General features: G+C 42.1%; 1 protein-coding gene across 1 annotated transcript; it reads left to right on the top strand.

Moving 5' to 3' along the window:
* Positions 1–6,458: 6,458 nt before the first annotated feature.
* LOC146516832 (uncharacterized) lies at positions 6,459–18,400 on the top strand. The gene is made up of 5 exons (XM_085163703.1): positions 6,459–6,732; positions 6,853–7,290; positions 10,878–11,021; positions 16,547–16,608; positions 17,412–18,400. Exons 1-5 carry the CDS (start codon positions 6,696–6,698, stop codon positions 17,532–17,534), a joined length of 804 nt encoding a protein of 267 aa, XP_085019829.1. The 5' UTR covers positions 6,459–6,695; the 3' UTR covers positions 17,535–18,400.
* The last annotated feature ends 995 nt before the right edge of the window (positions 18,401–19,395 follow it).

Here is a 19,395-nt window from a genome sequence, read left to right as displayed (position 1 = left end):
AATTACTAGCTTTTTGTTGTTCTTTATAGTTCATAAGTGTGTTTTATTACACACACACACACACACACACACACATATATATATATATATATATATATATATATATATATAATATACATATATATTAGTGCTGTCAGGGTTAATCTCGTTAACGCCATAGCCGCATTAACGCGCAAATCTGTGTTTGGGTTGTTTGGGTGTTGGGTTATATTAGTTATTATATTAGTTATATTTATATCAGTTATATAATTCAGCATCATTTATTTTTACCTCAATGTTTATGAACTTGCCTCAACTGTCATATAATGTCTATTTATCCTCTAAGTCAGCATTATAAATGCTCTTGCGGCCAAACCCTGTATATAGGATAACTTAATGGGTTGAAAAAAGAACTTTCTGCGGTGTAATTCTCAGGTGATATTTCTCATTCAGCTCACAATCAAAATGCTTTGTTTTTGGTATTGGACAAAAGGATAATATAAAGCAATCACTGTAGTACAAACCAGCGCTCTACAATATTTTTCTGGGAATTATTGTCAAACCTGAGAACAAACGTCATAGCTTAGGAAGGTTAATTTCAAACAGTCATAAAAAACAGCCACATAAAAAAAATCACATAAACCAATACAGCAGCATCTAAAAATTTGAGTTTTGACCCAATTAAAATAGTTATTCTCCTCATTTCTAATAGAGTAATATAACTATTTCACATGTATTTTTCTCATCAACATTCATGTACAGTAACTTAGCAATGGTGATTGGTACAACAGAAAATCCTTGAATTTACTAAAGTTTTCTCACATAAAGGGAGATGAGGGTATTATTGAAAAATCCTGAAGCTCATTAGCTTCCAGTACAGATTTTATGTATGTGATTTTACTTAGTCTAAACTGAATTTTGATTCCTAGCTGTCCTCCAGCTAGCGTATTTCCAAATTGACAAGTGAATATGGATTTTATTTTACCAAAATAACTACACATAAATATTTGTGAGAAGTAAACTGGACAATGTGGGAAATCTTGGTGAAGTTAATTACCTGGACACAAGATTTGAGACAAAGCTTTTTATAGGTTAGCTGCCTCAACAGCTAAGAAAGGCCCCTCCTTATAGACAGAATACATATATCCAAGTCAACAGATTATAATCGTTCCTCTATGTGTTCCCGATAACTCCTCTATAAGTCACACTTATGCCCAAATTTATTCATGCACGGTATGTTTTGTCTTCCTCTATTCATAAAAAAAATTCCCTATGAATTGAATTTTAGCTGCACGTTTTTTGAAACTGCAGTAATTTCAATAGAAGATTTTTCTGTAAAATTTTGATGGTGAAGGTGCATGCTTGGAAATATATTGCGTGTCTTTCCAGACTTTGCTCTCTGCCATTTGTGCACGCCTTCACCTGCTCCACCTGACATCTTTAAGCCAAACGAAAAGGTGCACAAAAAAGGAATGAAGAAAGAGAGCAGCACTGAAACATTATTATTTATATTTTGAAACTGTAATTGCTTATTGCTATCTGATTTATTTTGCATTTACAGTGCATGTGTGTATATGTGTGTCTTTGACCATGTGTGTGTATGTGTGGGAGAGAGACTGAAAATAAAAAAAGGCAATTCTATTCTATTCTATCCATCCATCCATCTTCATCCGCTTTATCCGAGCTGGGTCGCGGGGGCAGCAGCCTAAGCAGAGAGGCCCAGACCTCCCTCTCCCCAGCCACCTCCTCCAGCTTATCCGGGGGAACACTAAGGCATTCCCAGGCCAGCCGAGAGATATAATCTTTCCAGCGTGTCCTGGGTCTGCCCCGGGGCCTCACCCAGGAGGGTGAGGTGTTCCGGGCACCCATGCCCGAGGCTCACCCATGGTGCAGGAGGTTCCGGCATCCTTTTCAGGATGCCGGAACCTCCTGCACCACCTCAGCTGGCTCCTTTCGATGTGGAGCAGCTAGCGGCTGCCACCCTTCGGAGGAAGCTCATTTCTGCCGCTTGTATCCGCGATCTTGTTCTTTCGGTCACTACCCACAGCTTGTGGCCATAGGTGAGGGTAGGGACGTAGATCGACCGGTAAATTGAGAGCTTCGCTTTTACACTCAGCTCCCTCTTCACCACGACGGACCGGTGCAGCGTCCGCATTACTGCAGCTGCAGCCCCAATCCATCTGTCGATCTCCGGCTCCCTTCTCTCACTCGCGAACAAGACCCCGAGATACTTGAACTCCTCTTGGGGCCAGACTCCTCTTGGGCCAGACACCCCATGCTCCTGCAACACCTCCCACAGGACACCCTGAGGGACACGGTCAAATGCCTTCTCCAAGTCCACAAAACACATGTAGACTGGTTGGGCAAACTCCCATACACCCTCAAGTATCCTTGAGAGGATAAAGAGCTGGTCCAGTGTTCCGCGATCAGGATGAAAACCGCATTGTTCCTCCTGTATCCGAGGTTCGACTAGCGGACGAACTCTCCTTTCCAGCACCCTGGCATAGACTTTCCCGGGGAGGCTGAGGAGTGTGATCCCCCTGTAGTTGGAACACACCCTCCGGTTTCCCTTCTCAAAGATGGGGACCACCACCCCGGTCTGCCAGTCCAGGGGTACTGCCCCTGATCTCCACGCAACATTGTAGAGGCGTGTCAACAAGGACAGCCCTACAACGTCCAGAGCCTTCAGGAACTCGGGGCGGACCTCATCAACACCAGGGGCTCTGCCACCAAGGAGTTGTTTAACTGCCTCAGTGACCTCGCCCCCGGAAATTAGCGGGTTATTCCCCTCATCCCCAGACTCTGCTTCCTCCTCGGAAAACGTGTCAGTGGGATTAAGGAGGTCCTCGAAGTATTCCTTCCACCGCCTGACAATTTTCTCAGTCGACGTCAGCAGCGCTCCGCCAGCACTATACACAGTGCAGGTAGAGCACCGCTTTCCACTCCTGAGATGCCTGACGGTTTGCCAGAATCTCTTTGAGGTCGAAGTCTTTTTTCATGTCCTCTTCGAACTCCTCCCACACCCGAGTTTTTGCTTCAGTCACTGCCCGAGCCACATTCCACTTGGCCTGTCGATACCTGTCGGCTGCCTCCGGAGTCCCACAGGCTAACCAAGCCCGATAGGACTCCTTCTTCAGCCTGGTGGCTCCCTTCACCTCTGGTGTCCACCATTTGGTTCGGGGATTACCACCACGGCAGGCACCAACCACCTTGCGGCCGCAGCTCGATGCAGCAGCTTCGGCAATGGAGACGCTGAACATGGTCAATTCGGACTCAATGTCCCCAGTCTCCCTCGAAATGCTGTTGAAGCTCTGCTGGAGGTGTGCGTTGAAGATCTCGCGGACTGGGGCCTCTGCTAGACGTTCCCAGCACACCCTCACTACGCGTTTAGGTGCACTGGGTCTGTCCAGCGTCCTCCCCCGCCACCTGATACCAGGTAGTGATCAGTTGACAGCTCAGCCCCTCTCTTTACCCAAGTGTCCAGAACATATGGTCGCAGGTCTGGTGATACGATTACAAAATCGATCATCGACCTACGGCTTAGAGCGTCCTGGTGCCACGTGCACTTATGGACACTCTTATGTTCGAACAAGGTGTTCGTTATGGCCAAACTGTGATTTGCACAGAAGTTCAATAATAAAACACCGCTCGGGTTCAGATCAAGGAGGCCGTTCCTCCCAATCACGCCCCTCCAGGTCTCGCTGTCGTTACCCATGTGAGCATTGAAGTCTCCCAGCAGGACAACAGAGTCTCCAGGTGGAGCACCTTTCAGCACCCCCCCCCCCCAGGGACTCTAAGAAGGCTGGGTACTCTGAACTGCCACTCGGCGCATAAGCGCAGATGACAGTCAGGACTCATTCCCCGACCCTAAGGCGCAGGGAACAAACCCTCTCATCCACCGGGAAAAACCCCAACATACCGGCAGCAAGCCGAGGGGATATTAAAAAACCCACCCCAGCCCGCCGCCTCTCACCAGGGGCAACTCCAGACTGAGACAGAGACAGAGTCCAGCCCCTCTCCAGGAAAAAATTGCGACACAGCATCTCAGTGTGTGACTTGATCACAAAAGTTAGTTTCAATGGCAAAATCAAGCAATTAATTTTGATATAATTGTCTAGATTTTTGTTTGTTGGTTACTCATATTGGCAATAAATGTAGATGAATAAAGTTAAAGGGAGGAAAGCTGATCCAAATAAAAGGGGCATAGCTGCCACAAGCAGAATAGTATACATACAGGATAGCGACGAATACATGTATATCCTATAGACTAACGAGACTCATCAAGGCTAGTAAACATTAATTTAAATTGACTAGATTAAGATTCACTCAGTCAATTCAATCTTTTATATTGCCTTTATATTCTCTGGGGTTGAAAAACAGTGATGATAGCCCATGCAATATCTACTTCTGCAACTATTGGCTAAATCCACAAAGGGTAGTGAATTTCAGAGCAGCAAAATGTTTTGTTTTTTGTTTTTTTGTCCACACAACATCCAATCTTAGAGTTACCCCATCTGTCAAATCTGCACACGTTAACTCCTGAGCACAACAATTCAACTCAATTCAGTTGAATTTATATAGCATCAAATCCCAACACCAATCACCTCAAGGTGCTATATATTGTAAAGGCTCTACAACGAGATAGTGTACATGAACATCTGTGTAGCATATTGATTTGTTTATATACCTCAGTAACTGCCGTTGGTTTTCTAAGGCACCAACGGCTGAGGACAAGAGAGCTCAACCTGTCAAACCCTAGTGGTGACAAAACACCACTAGGTTGTGAAAGATGTGGCAGTCCTATTAAACAGCAGATTCAGGAAGAAGGCATATAAGAAAACTGTAATGTACCGGGGCAAAAGGAACAACTGAATCAAATGTGGAACACTGTTTTTCACATAGTAGTTGCAGTAAAGGGGCAATAAAACCAGTAAACCCAAACTGTAAGATTCCAGTACATTGCAGACACAACATCAAAGGTCTCAGTCCAGAAGAGATTATAGGAATAGTTAATACTGTGCAGAACCCTCAAACTTGATAGAGGACCCAAGTTTGAGGAATATGGCGACAATGTAGCATCAAGTTAACAAGGTCCCAGTCTCACAGGCTTAGAGACCAGTCCATTCTGATCTGGCAACCACCAGTTGTGAAGAAACTAGTAGATAACTTGCTATGGGATGACTGATATTGGATGACTTCCTCTTCCTGTTGCTGTGTACAGATGTGCTTTATCTACAGGTTAATCTGATTAACTCATTTAATTACAAAACTTTACTTAAAGGATAAACAGATTTAGTAGAAATGTAACTCATGTTAATACTAATGACAGTGGTTTTATTCGTTTTTCTTCAAGGAAATTCAGAAACTAATAAGATTAGAATGTATTTTTGTGAAAGCACTTTCACTTTCAACCTAGCTATGTAGTCTACAAGAAGTTACAACAATATAAAGTTGACAGTAAACCCAATGTTAACAACCCCCTGTTCTGTGAAAGTCACAGGAAACCCACAATGATAAACAGCCCCTCACAAGCACGCACAAACCTTCAGGCTGTTGAACCAGTATTAAGTGCAGAGTGTGATTTGTTTTATTGTCAGTAGTTTAGAATGTATTTTCAGAAAAAAAAACAAACATCAAGTTAATGCATACACAAGCCAGAAGGTAGCATATATATATATATATATATATATATATATATATATATATATATATATATAGCAAGAGAGAGAGAGAGAGGGGGAGAATCAGCACGATTCAGAAACTAATAATATTAGGAAGTGTTATTTGTGACAGCACTTTCAAGATTACCTTTTTTATTTTTCAGAGAAATGATATTTGAAACAAATTGTAATCATTTTCCTTGTGTCCTTAAAGTCAAGGTTGGTCATCATACAAGCTCTGTCTCATGCTGCAGAATGACGGAGGATTGATCATCCAGTGTGGTATTATATAAAAAAAATATATAATCAACACCAAGTGAACTACAGCATCATCAAGAAACCTCAGCATTACTTTTCATACTGCAGTGTTTTGAAGGGTTTTTTTTATTCGGGCTCCACCCAAGTTATTTACACTGTCCATAGTCCCCTGGTATCTTGCATAGATAATATCAATTATGCGCTGCTCATTATTGCTGCCAAATTTTAACACTGAGATCACCACCTAAAGGGAACCAATAACATAACAATAGATGCTCTGTTTAGAGGAGGATCTTAAATCAAAAATTTAATATTAATTTTTGATTCTGTTTGTGTCCTCCATCTTTGTTAATGTGAACATATTTTCTTTATTAATAACCCAATAGAGGGCAACTTCTTCAGATTCCAGTGATATAAAACATGGTTAAACAATATTTGTGCATGACTAGAAAGTCTAGGTATATATAAATATTTAAAATGCATGTATAAATTGATTTTAATAAAAGCTTTCAATAAAGTGTAAGGCTTATTGAAAGCTTTTTTTTTTACAGTGTGTGCGTTTTTTGTTGTTTTTCCTTCTTTTCTTTCTTTTTTTGTTCATTTTTGGAAAATTATCTTTCAGGTTACCATCATAACATCACTTAGTTTTGCACCTATAGAAAACAACCACAAAGAAATGTTCCATTCAGCAGGCCAATCACAACTTACATTTCCTTTAATGGAAAAATGTGCATAGGTTATGTCATCTGTTAATAGGAAGTGTTGTTGTCTTCTAACTCCAGGTTATCGTCATTAGACATGGACGGGGTGCATGCATTTCTGGTTGTTCTTTTAGGTAAATCATCTAAATATTTTAAAGATCCCATTTTAACAATAAACATTTTTCTCATTCTGAATGTTTAAAAACTATGCATATGTGAACATTCTTTAATTTTTGTTTGTTTGTGTCTTCCAGGAGCTTTATCTTCGAGTCAAGATATGAGAAATGCATCAGTGATAGAGATGAGAGTGAGACCAGGAAAAAACATCACTCTCTACTGTGATTGTAAATCATCAGTTGGAGTATACATAGTGTGGTACAGGAATTGTTCTCATGAGAAGCAGCCTTCCCTGGTATTAAAAACCTCGCATGATCGGAGATATCATGTCCGACACTCAGATTATGAGTCTGCTTTCTTCCATCTCCTGAATCCATTTCCTGATTTTCATCTGGTAAAGAACAATTTATCTCAATCTTATGACCTGCTGATCACAAACATCACTGAGACTGATGAAGGCCTTTACTACTGTGGAACTGAAGAGCTCAAGGTTAAGGATGAAGAAAAAATTATCCAAAGATATGTGCACACATATAGTAATGTCACAACAAAGATCCTGCTTCATAAGGATTCTGGTGAGTCTTGTATTATCTGTTTTTTAGCCCTTTGAAAAACTAACCACAGTAAGAAGATATGATCCGACATTGTGATGCATTTTAAAATGGACAGTTTGATTGTTTAGTAGATAGTAGGTAAATGATTATGATGATTTGCATGCCACCAGAATAAATTTAAAATGAAACAAGAAAGATGCAGTTTTTTAAATTTTTTGACAAACGCAGTTGTGAATGAAATGCAATTTGTTTTATGTTTTCTTTGTGGTGTTTTAACACTTTCCGTCCCTCAGAATGCTTTGCTAGGCCTTAAATAAAGCTGTCTTAAGCTTTTGCCAGTAAGCAAACTGCATTCTAAACTGAAATCAAGTCAATGACGTGGCCGTTACTAAATATTTTATTTATTTATTTATTCATTTTACTTCTTTAAAACAAGCTAGATGCTGTTACAGCACATTCTGGGTTATCCTCTATAATATCAACTACATCTGTAAAAAGCCCTCATCTTTGTGGCTAAAAGATGAGCCTGGTGTCAGAATGTAGGTAAAAATGAGAACATTTATACTATACAACTTCGTTTGAAGTTGTAAACCACCTATCTTGGAAGGTTATATGATCCTTTGTACTCTAATTTCTACTTTGTTATGATAATTCATAGATAATTAGTTTTACTATTGAAACTATCATATATAGTAATGTCCAATGCTGGCAGTAGAGCAATAGAACAAAAAATAAACTTGGGCTTCAGATTTTGAGATTACTTAAAAACTGTTTTTCTTGCAACTTTGGTTGCAAATTTTTAGAGGAGCTAATATGTTTATTTCAAACATAAAAATTTAATATCACTTGCTCCTATATTTAAAAGTTGTATTTTGTGTTGTGATTCACTGTCCACAACCTAAATAGCATTTGGCATAATCTGAGCTGAAAGCAGTTGAGATTTTGGTGAGGTCTGATGCAAAAATTCACAGAGGGTTCCTCTATTTTATTGCCCTGATATTATAAATAATAAAATAATAATTTCAATTCATGACACCAAAAAAGAAACATGGCATATCTTATTCTGATGCCAGAAACTTGATTAATGATTCTGAGAAAAGATAATAAAGTGAGATAATATAAGATGCACTAACAAGTTACCAAAATTACATGAAAAAGCCTTTGTCTAATACAATTCTAAACATTCTATAGCATTCATTATATAGTACTTATAGTACTACTTAGTATGTAACTGAAGGAGTGTAATAATTATGATACAGAAAATTTTACATATGATAGAGCCTGCACTACCAGATATGGAAAATACAATTAAATGCACATACAACATGTAGAGCAATAATTTACACCACTACACCTTAGCAACTTAATGTATAAATCCAGATTTCTTTGGCTTTAAATTTCATTATTTAGGAGTCATGCAGCTTGTTTCATTTATCAGAAATTTCCATACACTCATCATGGGCATTTTGTCATTTGGGACTTATACTGATTTCATTGAACAGTTTTTTTTTTCAGTGGTGGGAAGATACAGTATATGTACAGCATACTTCTGTAATTACTTACAAAAATAAGAACTGGGTGCACAAGTGTGAATTTGTTTGGATTTTCACTCATTCACACAGGGTCAAAATTATATGTACAGGTTCAAATATGTATAGTGGTGGCTGTGACACATTAAGAAATAACACATTACTGTAATCACATTATATTTTCCAGTAACATTTTACTGTACAAATTCAATAATGCAGCACATTACAGTTACAATTATGTCAACACTTGCGTTACAAAGGTTCATTCATCTGCTGTGCGGCAGACAGAAACCATTTGCACATTGTTAAAATCAGGTGATTCCAGTTCATGTGTGAGAGGAGAAAATTGGTGGAGCAGTACAGCAATACAGCTTCTGAGGAGTGGATATGGACATTAATTACATTTTTATTGCACAAAAGGACAAGAGCACGATGGTCAAGCAGAAACAGCTTCCAGGACAGAAACAACCCCATTATACTGCTAACACAAAGCTAGCCAAGAACTGAGAGTAATTTTAAAGCTGAGAACAAACTGACTGATCTTCAACAGGGACAAAAAACAGTGATGAGCATTGAGGCTAATAGTCTCCATTTCTACCTGTTCATGTTTCTAAAGTAGAATGACTGTGTCGATCATTTTCAAGTTTCTTTGAGCTGGTTTTCATCTTTGCTTTGTGTTGTCAGCTTAGTGTTCATATCTAAAAACTGAAAGAAATATTGTACGTGTGTCCCCATTAAGATCGAGATTTGTGTTGGTACATGGGGCTGTAGCCTACATTAGCTGGTTATTATCAAACGATGTGTTTCAGGTCATTTTATGGAGTAATGACTAACTTCCTGTAACATATGAGTAGTGTAACAAATAATTTTTCCTGGCAAGTAATTATGCAAAGCATAGCATTACTTTTAAGTAAAGTAACAAGTAATGTATTAAAAAGAGGTGCTGGAGGTTCTACAATGTCTTTGAACCAGACAAAGTCAAGGCATATTAATCTCTCATTAGTGATCACAACTGACTACATTTGGTAGTTTCTTATTGCAAACATAACAATTTGTACAATAATTATAACCATAATAATTTATTTGGATCTTTGGATTGACCAATACTCAGAACAATGGGAAAGTCCAAGGAACTAAGTGAAGACCTAAGAAGGAGAATTGTATAAGTTGGGAAGGTCTCTTGGAGACCTTTCTAAATGACTGTAGAGTCCAAGATTATCAGTTGAGACAATTATAAATAAGTGCAACTTATTTGGATGTTGCCGTTTTGCCAAGGAAGAAGACCCAGACTATCCCTGAAATAGGAGGAATCTGGTTAAGATGTTCAGGGACAATTCAGTGCTCAAACATGCCATGAACTGAAAACTCCTCACATGCCAGCATCACTGCCCACAGTGAATTGAGTTTTACATTGCCATGGACTGAGAGGGTGTTGACCAGTAAAGAAGTCCCTGCTCCAAAATCGACATCTTCAAGCTCAACTGACATATGCAGTTGCCCACACAGACGAGCCAAATACGTAATGGATAAAAGTCAGACATGAAAAAGACTGAACTATTTGGCCACAATATTGAGAGGTATATTTAGAGGAGTAAAAGTCATGCTTTCAAACTTAACAACACTGTACTGCCAAACATGAAGGTGGTAGCATCATGCTCTTGAGCTGTTTTATTGCTAATAATAACTCGTATGTTGCACAAAGTCCAAGACTACAGCCAAATTCTTTGACTACACCTCAACAGCTATACGGTTGAAATACAATTGAGTGTTCCAATAGAACAATAATCACTGAAAGCCCTAAATTACCATGATATTTGTGCCTATGATGAGTTTATGTGAACCGCAACTGTAGAAAGTATATCCCTCTACACTTCAGAATCATTAGGTTTATGTCACATATTAACAAACAGAACTGGACAGTGTGCATTACACTATCTGCACTATTTCTTACATGTGATGCCATATGCTTGGATCAAGGATTTTAATTGTTTTATTTCAGAGTTTCAAAATTGTCACAGTTTCTTGTATGTTATCATCAGTCTACACAATGAGCTAACCTCGATAACTTCTGTTTTTCAGGTTCAAGTGAGAACGTCTGTTTTACAGCTTCAAGTGAGCCCCATCATGAAACTTGTTGGATGCTACTTTATTCCTTGTGTCCAGCTTTTGCTGTTATCTCATCACTTGTCTCTTCTCTTTTGATTTATTACTGTCAGAAGACAGGTAAGTCCTCAACGTTTAATTTGTCTAGCAAATTATTTTTCATCTCTTTATTTCCATGATCATTTTTCCATCATGATTAAATTAAGTTTTTGTCTCTAAAATTGAAATATTTTCAGTTTCTCTATAATTCTGATATTATAATTTTACTATAATTTTTCCTTTAATCTGGTTCTACAGGGTGGGCCATTTATATGGATACACCGTAATAACATGTGAATGGTTGGTGATATTGAAGTCCTGTTTGTGGCACATGTGGCACAGTATATGTGAGGGGGCAAACTCCTCAAGATGGGTGGTGACCATGGTGGCCATTTAGAAGTCGGCCATCTTGGATACAACTTTTGTTTTATCAATAGGAAGAGGGCTATGTGACATTACCCGGCCCTGGCGCAGGGTGCCGAAAGTGCATCGAGCCACCTGGGGGGCTCTTCAACTGGTGGGGGAGGTTGTTGCATCTTGCAGGAGCTCTCCTCTCTTCAGGAACTCACTCTGCAGGAGGGGGAGATACAGGAGAGGTGGAGGAACATCTCAGCCTGGGTGTCTATTGTCTTGTGTAGTCTGGAAGATAAGTGGATGACGGGGTGGGTGCAGTTTTCTCTGTGGTGGGGTCAGGTGGGCTGTCCCGGGCTCTGTGGGGCCGGGTGGCGCTGCTGTTCGGGGCCCCGGTCCGGATGGGCCTGGGCCCCCTTTCCCTGGCAGGTTGCGGAGTATGGGGGTGCCTACTGGGGTCAGCGGGGGAGCTGGCCCCAGGGAGGGGTCACTTGCCCCTCCCTTCCTTCCCTCCCCATCTCCAGCTGCCTCCCTCTTCCCGCTCTTCCACAATCACCCACACATGCAGGGCCTTGGGGTAAAGGTGTGTCACCAGTAGGGATGGGTACCGGTATCCGGTGCCATCATGGCACCGGTTCTGTCATAAACGGTAGTAACCAGACTGAAAAGCAGCGCACATTTCAGTGCTTCATTTCGGTGCTTTTTTTTCCTGAGATGTCATACACTTTAGATTCTAGCCAATCATTTTATGTTTCCGAGGATAGTAGGCGGGTCCAGGTACGTACGTTCTTTTAGAGCAGAGCTACAGATTAAAAATAGCCAAGGCGAAGCGATCAAAAGTCTGGCTGTACTTCATAGCAAAAGATGCAAACTCAGCAGCCTGCAACAAGTGCTTTAAGGTGATACTGTGATACTGTGCAAAGGAGGTAACACCTCGAATCTGATGAAACACCTGGTGACGCATAGCGTTTTTTTTAAAAGCCGAGAAATGCGCTGTATTTGATAGCTTGCTGCGAGACCTCACACCGTGCACATCTACTGTGGGTGGGTTGCCTGTTATCGGACCCGGAGTTTGCAACATCCCCCAAAAACCCGAAGAGGAGAGTCCTGGTCCCTAGCCCTGCCAGTGTAGCAGGGCTAGGGACCAGGACTCTCCTCTCCTAGACGGATGATGATGGCAGCAGCAGCCGTTCTTCTCTGAGTGAGTAGCTTAATGTTGTTCGTGTGTAATTTACGTTGAGTAGGCTAACCACGCTATTACATTATTGCATGTAAGGTGAACTAGCAAACACCATCGTAGTTACATGCGGCTGTCTTCTTGTTTGATGGCAGATACTCCCTTCTCCCTGGCCAAAAAGTCTAAAATGACCAAAGAAAAAGTGGAAAACAGTTAAACATGAGAGGTTTTTGGACAAAGTTTGTGTTTTTTCCATTGTTTAAGCACTGCTTCCAGCCAAGAATGATACCATATATGCCCCATAGCTGCAGAAGAGGCTAACATTGTTATCTTTTTACAAAAAAACAGCTGAACATGAGAGGTTTTTGGACAAAGTTTGTGTTCTCCATTCTTTAAGCACCGGTTTGAGCACCGTTTAAGCACCGGCACTGTTTCAAGAGTACCGGTTTGGCACCGGTATCGGATAAAACCTAAATGATACCCATCCCTAGTCACCAGGGTGCAGGGGAGGCATCCCCCCTCTGTCCCCTTCTGGCTTCTTGTGCCTCAATTTTATCTTACAACTTAGACATTCACATTACTCACACTCTCATAACACATACAGTGGGGCAAAAAAGTATTTAGTCAGCCACCGATTGTGCAAGTTCCCCCACTTAAAATGATGACAGAGGTCAGTAATTTGCACCAGAGGTACACTTCAACTGTGAGAGACAGAATGTGAAAAAAAAATCCATGAATTCACATGGTAGGATTTGTAAAGAATTTATTCGTAAATCAGGGTGGAAAATAAGTATTTGGTCACCTCAAACAAGGAAAATCCCTGGCTCTCACAGACCTGTAACGTCTTCTGTAAGAAGCTTTTCTGTCCCCCACTCGTTACCTGTATGAATGGCACCTGTTTGACCTCATCATCTGTATAAAAGACACCTGTCCACAGCCTCAACCAGTCAGACTCCAAACTCCGCCATGGCCAAGACCAAAGAGCTTTCGAAGGACACCAGGAAAAGAATTGTAGACCTGCACCAGACTGGGAAGAGTGAATCTACAATAGGCAAGCAGCTTGGTGTGAAAAAAATCAACTGTGGGAGCAATCATCAGAAAATGGAAGACATACAAGACCACTGATAATCTCCCTCGATCTGGGGCTCCACGCAAGATCTCATCCCGTGGGGTCAAAATGATCATGAGAACGGTGAGCAAAGATCCCAGAACCACACGGGGGGACCTGGTGAATGACCTGCAGAGAGCTGGGACCAAAGTAACAAAGGTCACCATCAGTAACACACTACAACGGCAGGGAATCAAATCCCGCAGTGCCAGACGTGTTCCGCTGCTGAAGTCAGTGCATGTCCAGGCCCGTCTGAAGTTTGCCAGAGAGCACATGGATGATACAGCAGAGGATTGGGAGAATGTCATGTGGTCAGATGAAACCAAAGTAGAACTTTTTGGTATAAACTCAACTCGTCGTGTTTGGAGGAAGAAGAATACTGAGTTGCATCCCAAGAACACCATACCTACTGTGAAGCATGGGGGTGGAGACATCATGCTATGGGGCTGTTTTTCTGCCAAGGGGACAGGACGACTGATCCGTGTTAAGGACAGAATGAATGGGGCCAAGTATCGTGAGATTTTGAGCCAAAACCTCCTTCCATCAGTGAGAACTTTGAAGATGAAACGAGGCTGGGTCTTCCAACATGACAATGATCCAAAACACACCGCCCGGGCAACAAAGGAGTGGCTCCGTAAGAAGCATTTGAAAGTCCTGGAGTGGCCTAGCCAGTCTCCAGACCTCAACCCCATAGAAAATCTGTGGCGGGAGTTGAAAGTCCGTGTTGCTCGGCGACAGCCCCAAAACATCACTGCTCTTGAGAAGATCTGCATGGAGGAATGGGCCAAAATACCAGCTACTGTGTGTGCAAACCTGGTAAAGACCTATAGTAAACGTTTGACCTCTGTTATTGCCAACAAAGGTTATGTTACAAAGTATTGAGTTGTATTTTTGTTATTGACCAAATACTTATTTTCCACCCTGATTTACGAATAAATTCTTTACAAATCCTACCATGTGAATTCATGGATTTTTTTTTCACATTCTGTCTCTCACAGTTGAAGTGTACCTCTGGTGCAAATTACTGACCTCTGTCATCATTTTAAGTGGGGGAACTTGCACAATCGGTGGCTGACTAAATACTTTTTTGCCCCACTGTACATATAGGATCTTGGGGGCATGCTACATGGAGTCCAAAAGACCATCAGGGTGTAGACCTCAACCCTGGCGTCGTTGCCCACCTCTCAATTTTAAATACACATAGACACTGAGGGCTATCAGGAGGGGCTGTGCGCTTACCTGCTGCTCTCTGGCAGGTAGCTCCATGCCCTCCTGGGTTTTAAATGCACCTTAGAACACACATGCATCAACACTACATATGAGCGGGCGGAGGGAGATTTTGGAGTCTTCTCACACCCCCGTTCTCTGCGACCTGCTGGAGCGGGGGGCCAGGAGGAGGAGTTGGCCGTCCGACTGGGGTCTGGAGTGTGGGGCCTCCCTGCTGCTACTGTGGAGTCTGCTTCTCCCCACCACAGGGAAAAGGGTAACACCACCTGGGTCTGGGTGCAGTTTCTCCATCCAGGGGCAAGGGTACCTAGACCCAGTTCTTAGAGTACACTTGGGGAGTGTGATTGTGTGTACAGTGTCTCTCTATGTCTGTCTCCACGTTGGTTGAGTGTTGAGTAATTGCATATGAGAGCATGAGGGTGGGAATGGATGTTTGTATCTGTGTGTGCCTGTATGTCTGTGTCTATATGTCAGGTTGGATATCAGACGCCACCTCTCTGGGGACATCTCAGGCCCTCTAAGGTATGGAGGCCTATCTCCCCCCACCACTTCCCCTGCCAGTGGCAGACGCCCTCAGACATCGGTGCGTCGGTGGTTCTTTGTGTCCGGGAATGGGCGCCCAGGTACACACCGGCTCACTCCTTGGTGGCTGCTTATCGGGCCAAGGGCCTGGGGCTCGCTCGGGCCACTTTGGGGGTGGAGTGCCCTCGGCCTCTCGGCCTGGGGCTCGGTCACTCTGGCGCAGCTGGTTGCCGGCGGAGCTCACGGGCACGTCACTGCAACCCCCCCTGGCTTCTGCTCCACGGCTGCTGAGTGACCCCTCATCTGGGACTCTCCTCAGCTCTTTCTGGGATAGTGGCGCAGCTGCCCCTCTGTTGGTCTTCCTTGGTCTCTTGTGTTCTGGGGGCCTCTGGATGTCTGGAGTTTTGATCTCCTCCATACCTGCTTCATGCCCTGGTTGACGGGGCTGTGGCTCCCCACACCCTCTAGCAGATCATTACATGAAGGAACCTTTTAAAAACAAGCGCGTCCATGCTCACAGGTGTACACACGGGTGCTCACACACACAAACTACACCCTTTTTGGCCCCTACCTCAAAGCACACTATGCGCTGTCAATATTACGTGCTGCACAATAATGTTTAATATTTAGTATTTACTGTTATATTCCCATATATCATTGTGATGTTGTTTATTATATTGCTCTCGTTTTCTTCTGCTTGCTTTCTTTTTTCCTTCTCAAAAGGTGATCCAGGTGATTGATATATGTATTTTTTTTGTCTGCTTATTTAGTTGTTTTTTGTTTTTTTGCCCTTTATCCCCGTCCCTCTTCTCCGCTGTTTTTTCCCCCTCTTCCTTTCTCCCTTTTCTTTTCCTCATTCAAGTCTGTCCCGTATCTAGCAAGTGAAAATAAAAAAATAAATAAAATAAACAATAAAAGGTGAATCAAATAGACCATTACGGCAAGGCTGGGATGGTCAATTTGGTAAAGTAAATCCGTTGGGCATCTTTCCTCGCCTTTAGACAATAATTCTGATGGCAAAAGAACCAAACGGGCAAACAGGACAAGCAAAAAAAAAAAAAAAAAAAGAACAAGAAAAAACAAAAGTTGTATCCAAGATGGCCGACTTCTAAATGGCCACAATTCCCATGTTATTACAGTGTATCCAATATAAATGGCCCACCCTGTAGTTGTTTTCTTTTGGTGTACTGAATTATAATAACACTATGTTAATTTCTATAGCTAAGACACCTCAGAATGATGAGAAAAGATACAGCAAAAGAGTACAGAAAAGATGGAATGAGGTAATTAAGAACTTTCATCAGTCTTTATATGTACTGATATTTAATATTTATAATACCGTATTTTCTGCACTATAAGGCACACTTAAAATCCTTTAATTTTCAAGATATACCATGTTCTGACTGAGAGATTTCTGAAAAATTTAAAACATACAGCTCTGCTATCACTTCCAACATAAATGAAGACAGAAAACTAAACAGCAGTGACGTTTGTAGGGTTACTGTAGTTGGACTAGCTGATATATAATGATCTGCTACGTGACCGCTAGCGACACAGCTATGTTAGCCTAACAAACACAGTGAAGCTGGAGGATGAACGCTAACTTTTTCTACTCGATAAAAGTTAACATGAGGGTTCCTGATGATGAGGGACAAATGCAATCGCACGTCGGCATGCTGTAAACTGACCAAACTTCAATCAGCAGAACAACTGGAATAATCCATTCACATTACGAGGTTAGTCATTAATATACTCCAACAACACTGGAATAGAGCAGCTGCGAGAGGATTCAACATTAATGAATCAATGGTGCGGAAGTGGAGGAAGCAAGAAGAATGAGTTGAGTAAAGTTTGACTTATCTGACAGTTTTGTTTCGCTTACTGTGCCTTATAATCCGGTGTGCCTTATGTATGAAAACAGACCGTTCATCGACAGTGCGCCTTATAATTCGGTGTGCCTATGGTCCGAAAACTACGGTATTACTAGCATTTATTTTCTGCTGTTCCTCATTAATGTTTAGCAGTGAATTACTTTTAGCATATTACATCAATAGATGATGATAATTCTAAATAAATATATGTTTAGGATGAAGAACTGTGTTATGCTGCACTGGAATTCCGCCAGGCGTCACAGAGACCAAAGAAGACGATAGCCCAGAGCTCAGATTTCAGCACTTACTCTGCCATTAATACTGACAGCATGCAATAAACCCATCAGTGCAACAGGCTGTATAATGAATTATATACTCTATACTTATATTTGATACTTTTGGTGTTTGTACTTATTAATTCATGTTTTGTTCACAACAGTGTTATCACAAAGGGATTTATTACATCCCACAGAATTGCTTAGATCTGTGAAAGTAAAAATATATTTACTTTGTTTGCCAAGAGGATTATGCTATAGTCTTTAAGTTAGATATGTGAAACAGTTTCGCTTTACTTTTTATGCAAGCAATGTAATACATCTGTAAAGTTTATTAAAAACATTTCACTTGTTTCCATTGTTTGTGATTATTCTTCATTTTTCTTACTGTTGGTCTTGAGAACTACTGTGTATTATTCAGCCAAAAAATTCTGCGCTTACAGAAATTGGACAATAGAAGATTGGAAAAAGGTTGCCTGGTTTGAGACTCATATCTTAATTTCTGCTGCGAAATTCACGCATCATGTTTAGAATGTTGTGTAAACTTTCATGCTGGTGTAGAGTAAATGTGTAGGGGATGTTTGCTTGGCACATTTTCAGCCCGTTAGTATGAACTGAGTCATTTAAACACCACACTCAACCTGAGTAGATGTCGTCCCATCCAGAACAGTTAAATCCTTCCCCAAATCAAAAACCGTGGATTAACAGAGATGTTCGCACGGCACTGGCGACGGAACACCGCTTTTGCTTCCGCGAACACATCGGACTACAAACATGCACATTACCAACTCCGGAAGACGATCAAAGCAGCCAAACGTGAGTACAGGGACAGGGTGGAACAACAGTTTGACAACCCTCGGAGTATATGGCAGGCACTAAACACAATCACAGACTTTAGAGGGAAAACCAGCACACCACAGACCACGGCCTCTCTGTGTGAGGATCTAAACGTATTCTACGCTAGATTCGACACAGCTAACACCGTGAGACTGGACAGTGTGCGCACCACGGATGACGTCAGTGCGCACACTGTGTCTGAGGAGGATGTGCGGAAGTGCTTCAGGAAGGTGAACGGACGCAAAGCTACTGGTCCGGATGGGATTCCCGGCCGCGTCCTCAAGTTATGCGCGGCTCAGCTGGCTGGAGTGTTTACACACATCTTCAACCTTTCCCTCTCTCTGTCTGTAGTCCCAGCCTGCTTCAGAATGGCCACCATCGTCCCTGTACCCAAATCCTCCACCATCTCCTCACTGAACGACTGCCGCCCTGTAGCCCTGACCCTCATCGTGAGCAAATGCTTCGAGAAGCTGGTCAGGGACTTCATCTGCTCTGCACTACCCGACTCACTGGACCCTCTACAATTCGCATATCGCCACAACAGATCCACTGATGATGCCATAGCCCTGACACTACATACTGTCCTCTCACACCTGGAGAAGAGAGACACGTATGTGAGAATGCTGTTTGTGGATTACAGCTCAGCATTCAATACCATCGTTCCCTCGAAGCTGGACAGGAAACTGCAGGATCTAGGACTGAGCAGCTCCCTCTGCAGCTGGATCCTTAACTTTGTCTGACAGACGCCTAGTGGTCAGACTGGGCAGCATCACCTCATCCCCCGTCACAATGAACACTGGTGCTCCACAGGGGTGTGTACTGAGCCCTCTCCTGTACTTACTCTACACCTATGACTGTACGACCACTAACAACTCCAGCATCATTGTGAAGTTTGCGGACGGCACTACAATGGTGGGTCTTATCACCAAAGGTGATGAGACGGCTTACAGGGAGGAGGTCAGCACCCTGACCCACTGGTGTCAAGACAACCATCTTACCCTCAACATTGCAAAGACAAAGGAGTTGATAGTGGACTTCCAGAGGTGCAGAGAAGTACACACCCTGATCACCATCAACGGCGCTGCTG

This window comes from Neolamprologus multifasciatus, chromosome 6 (assembly GCF_963576455.1).
Source record: "Neolamprologus multifasciatus chromosome 6, fNeoMul1.2, whole genome shotgun sequence".
Lineage (NCBI taxonomy): Eukaryota > Metazoa > Chordata > Actinopteri > Cichliformes > Cichlidae > Neolamprologus > Neolamprologus multifasciatus.
Note: the sequence above shows the minus strand (reverse complement) of the source record. Positions and strands in the feature narration are given on the sequence as shown.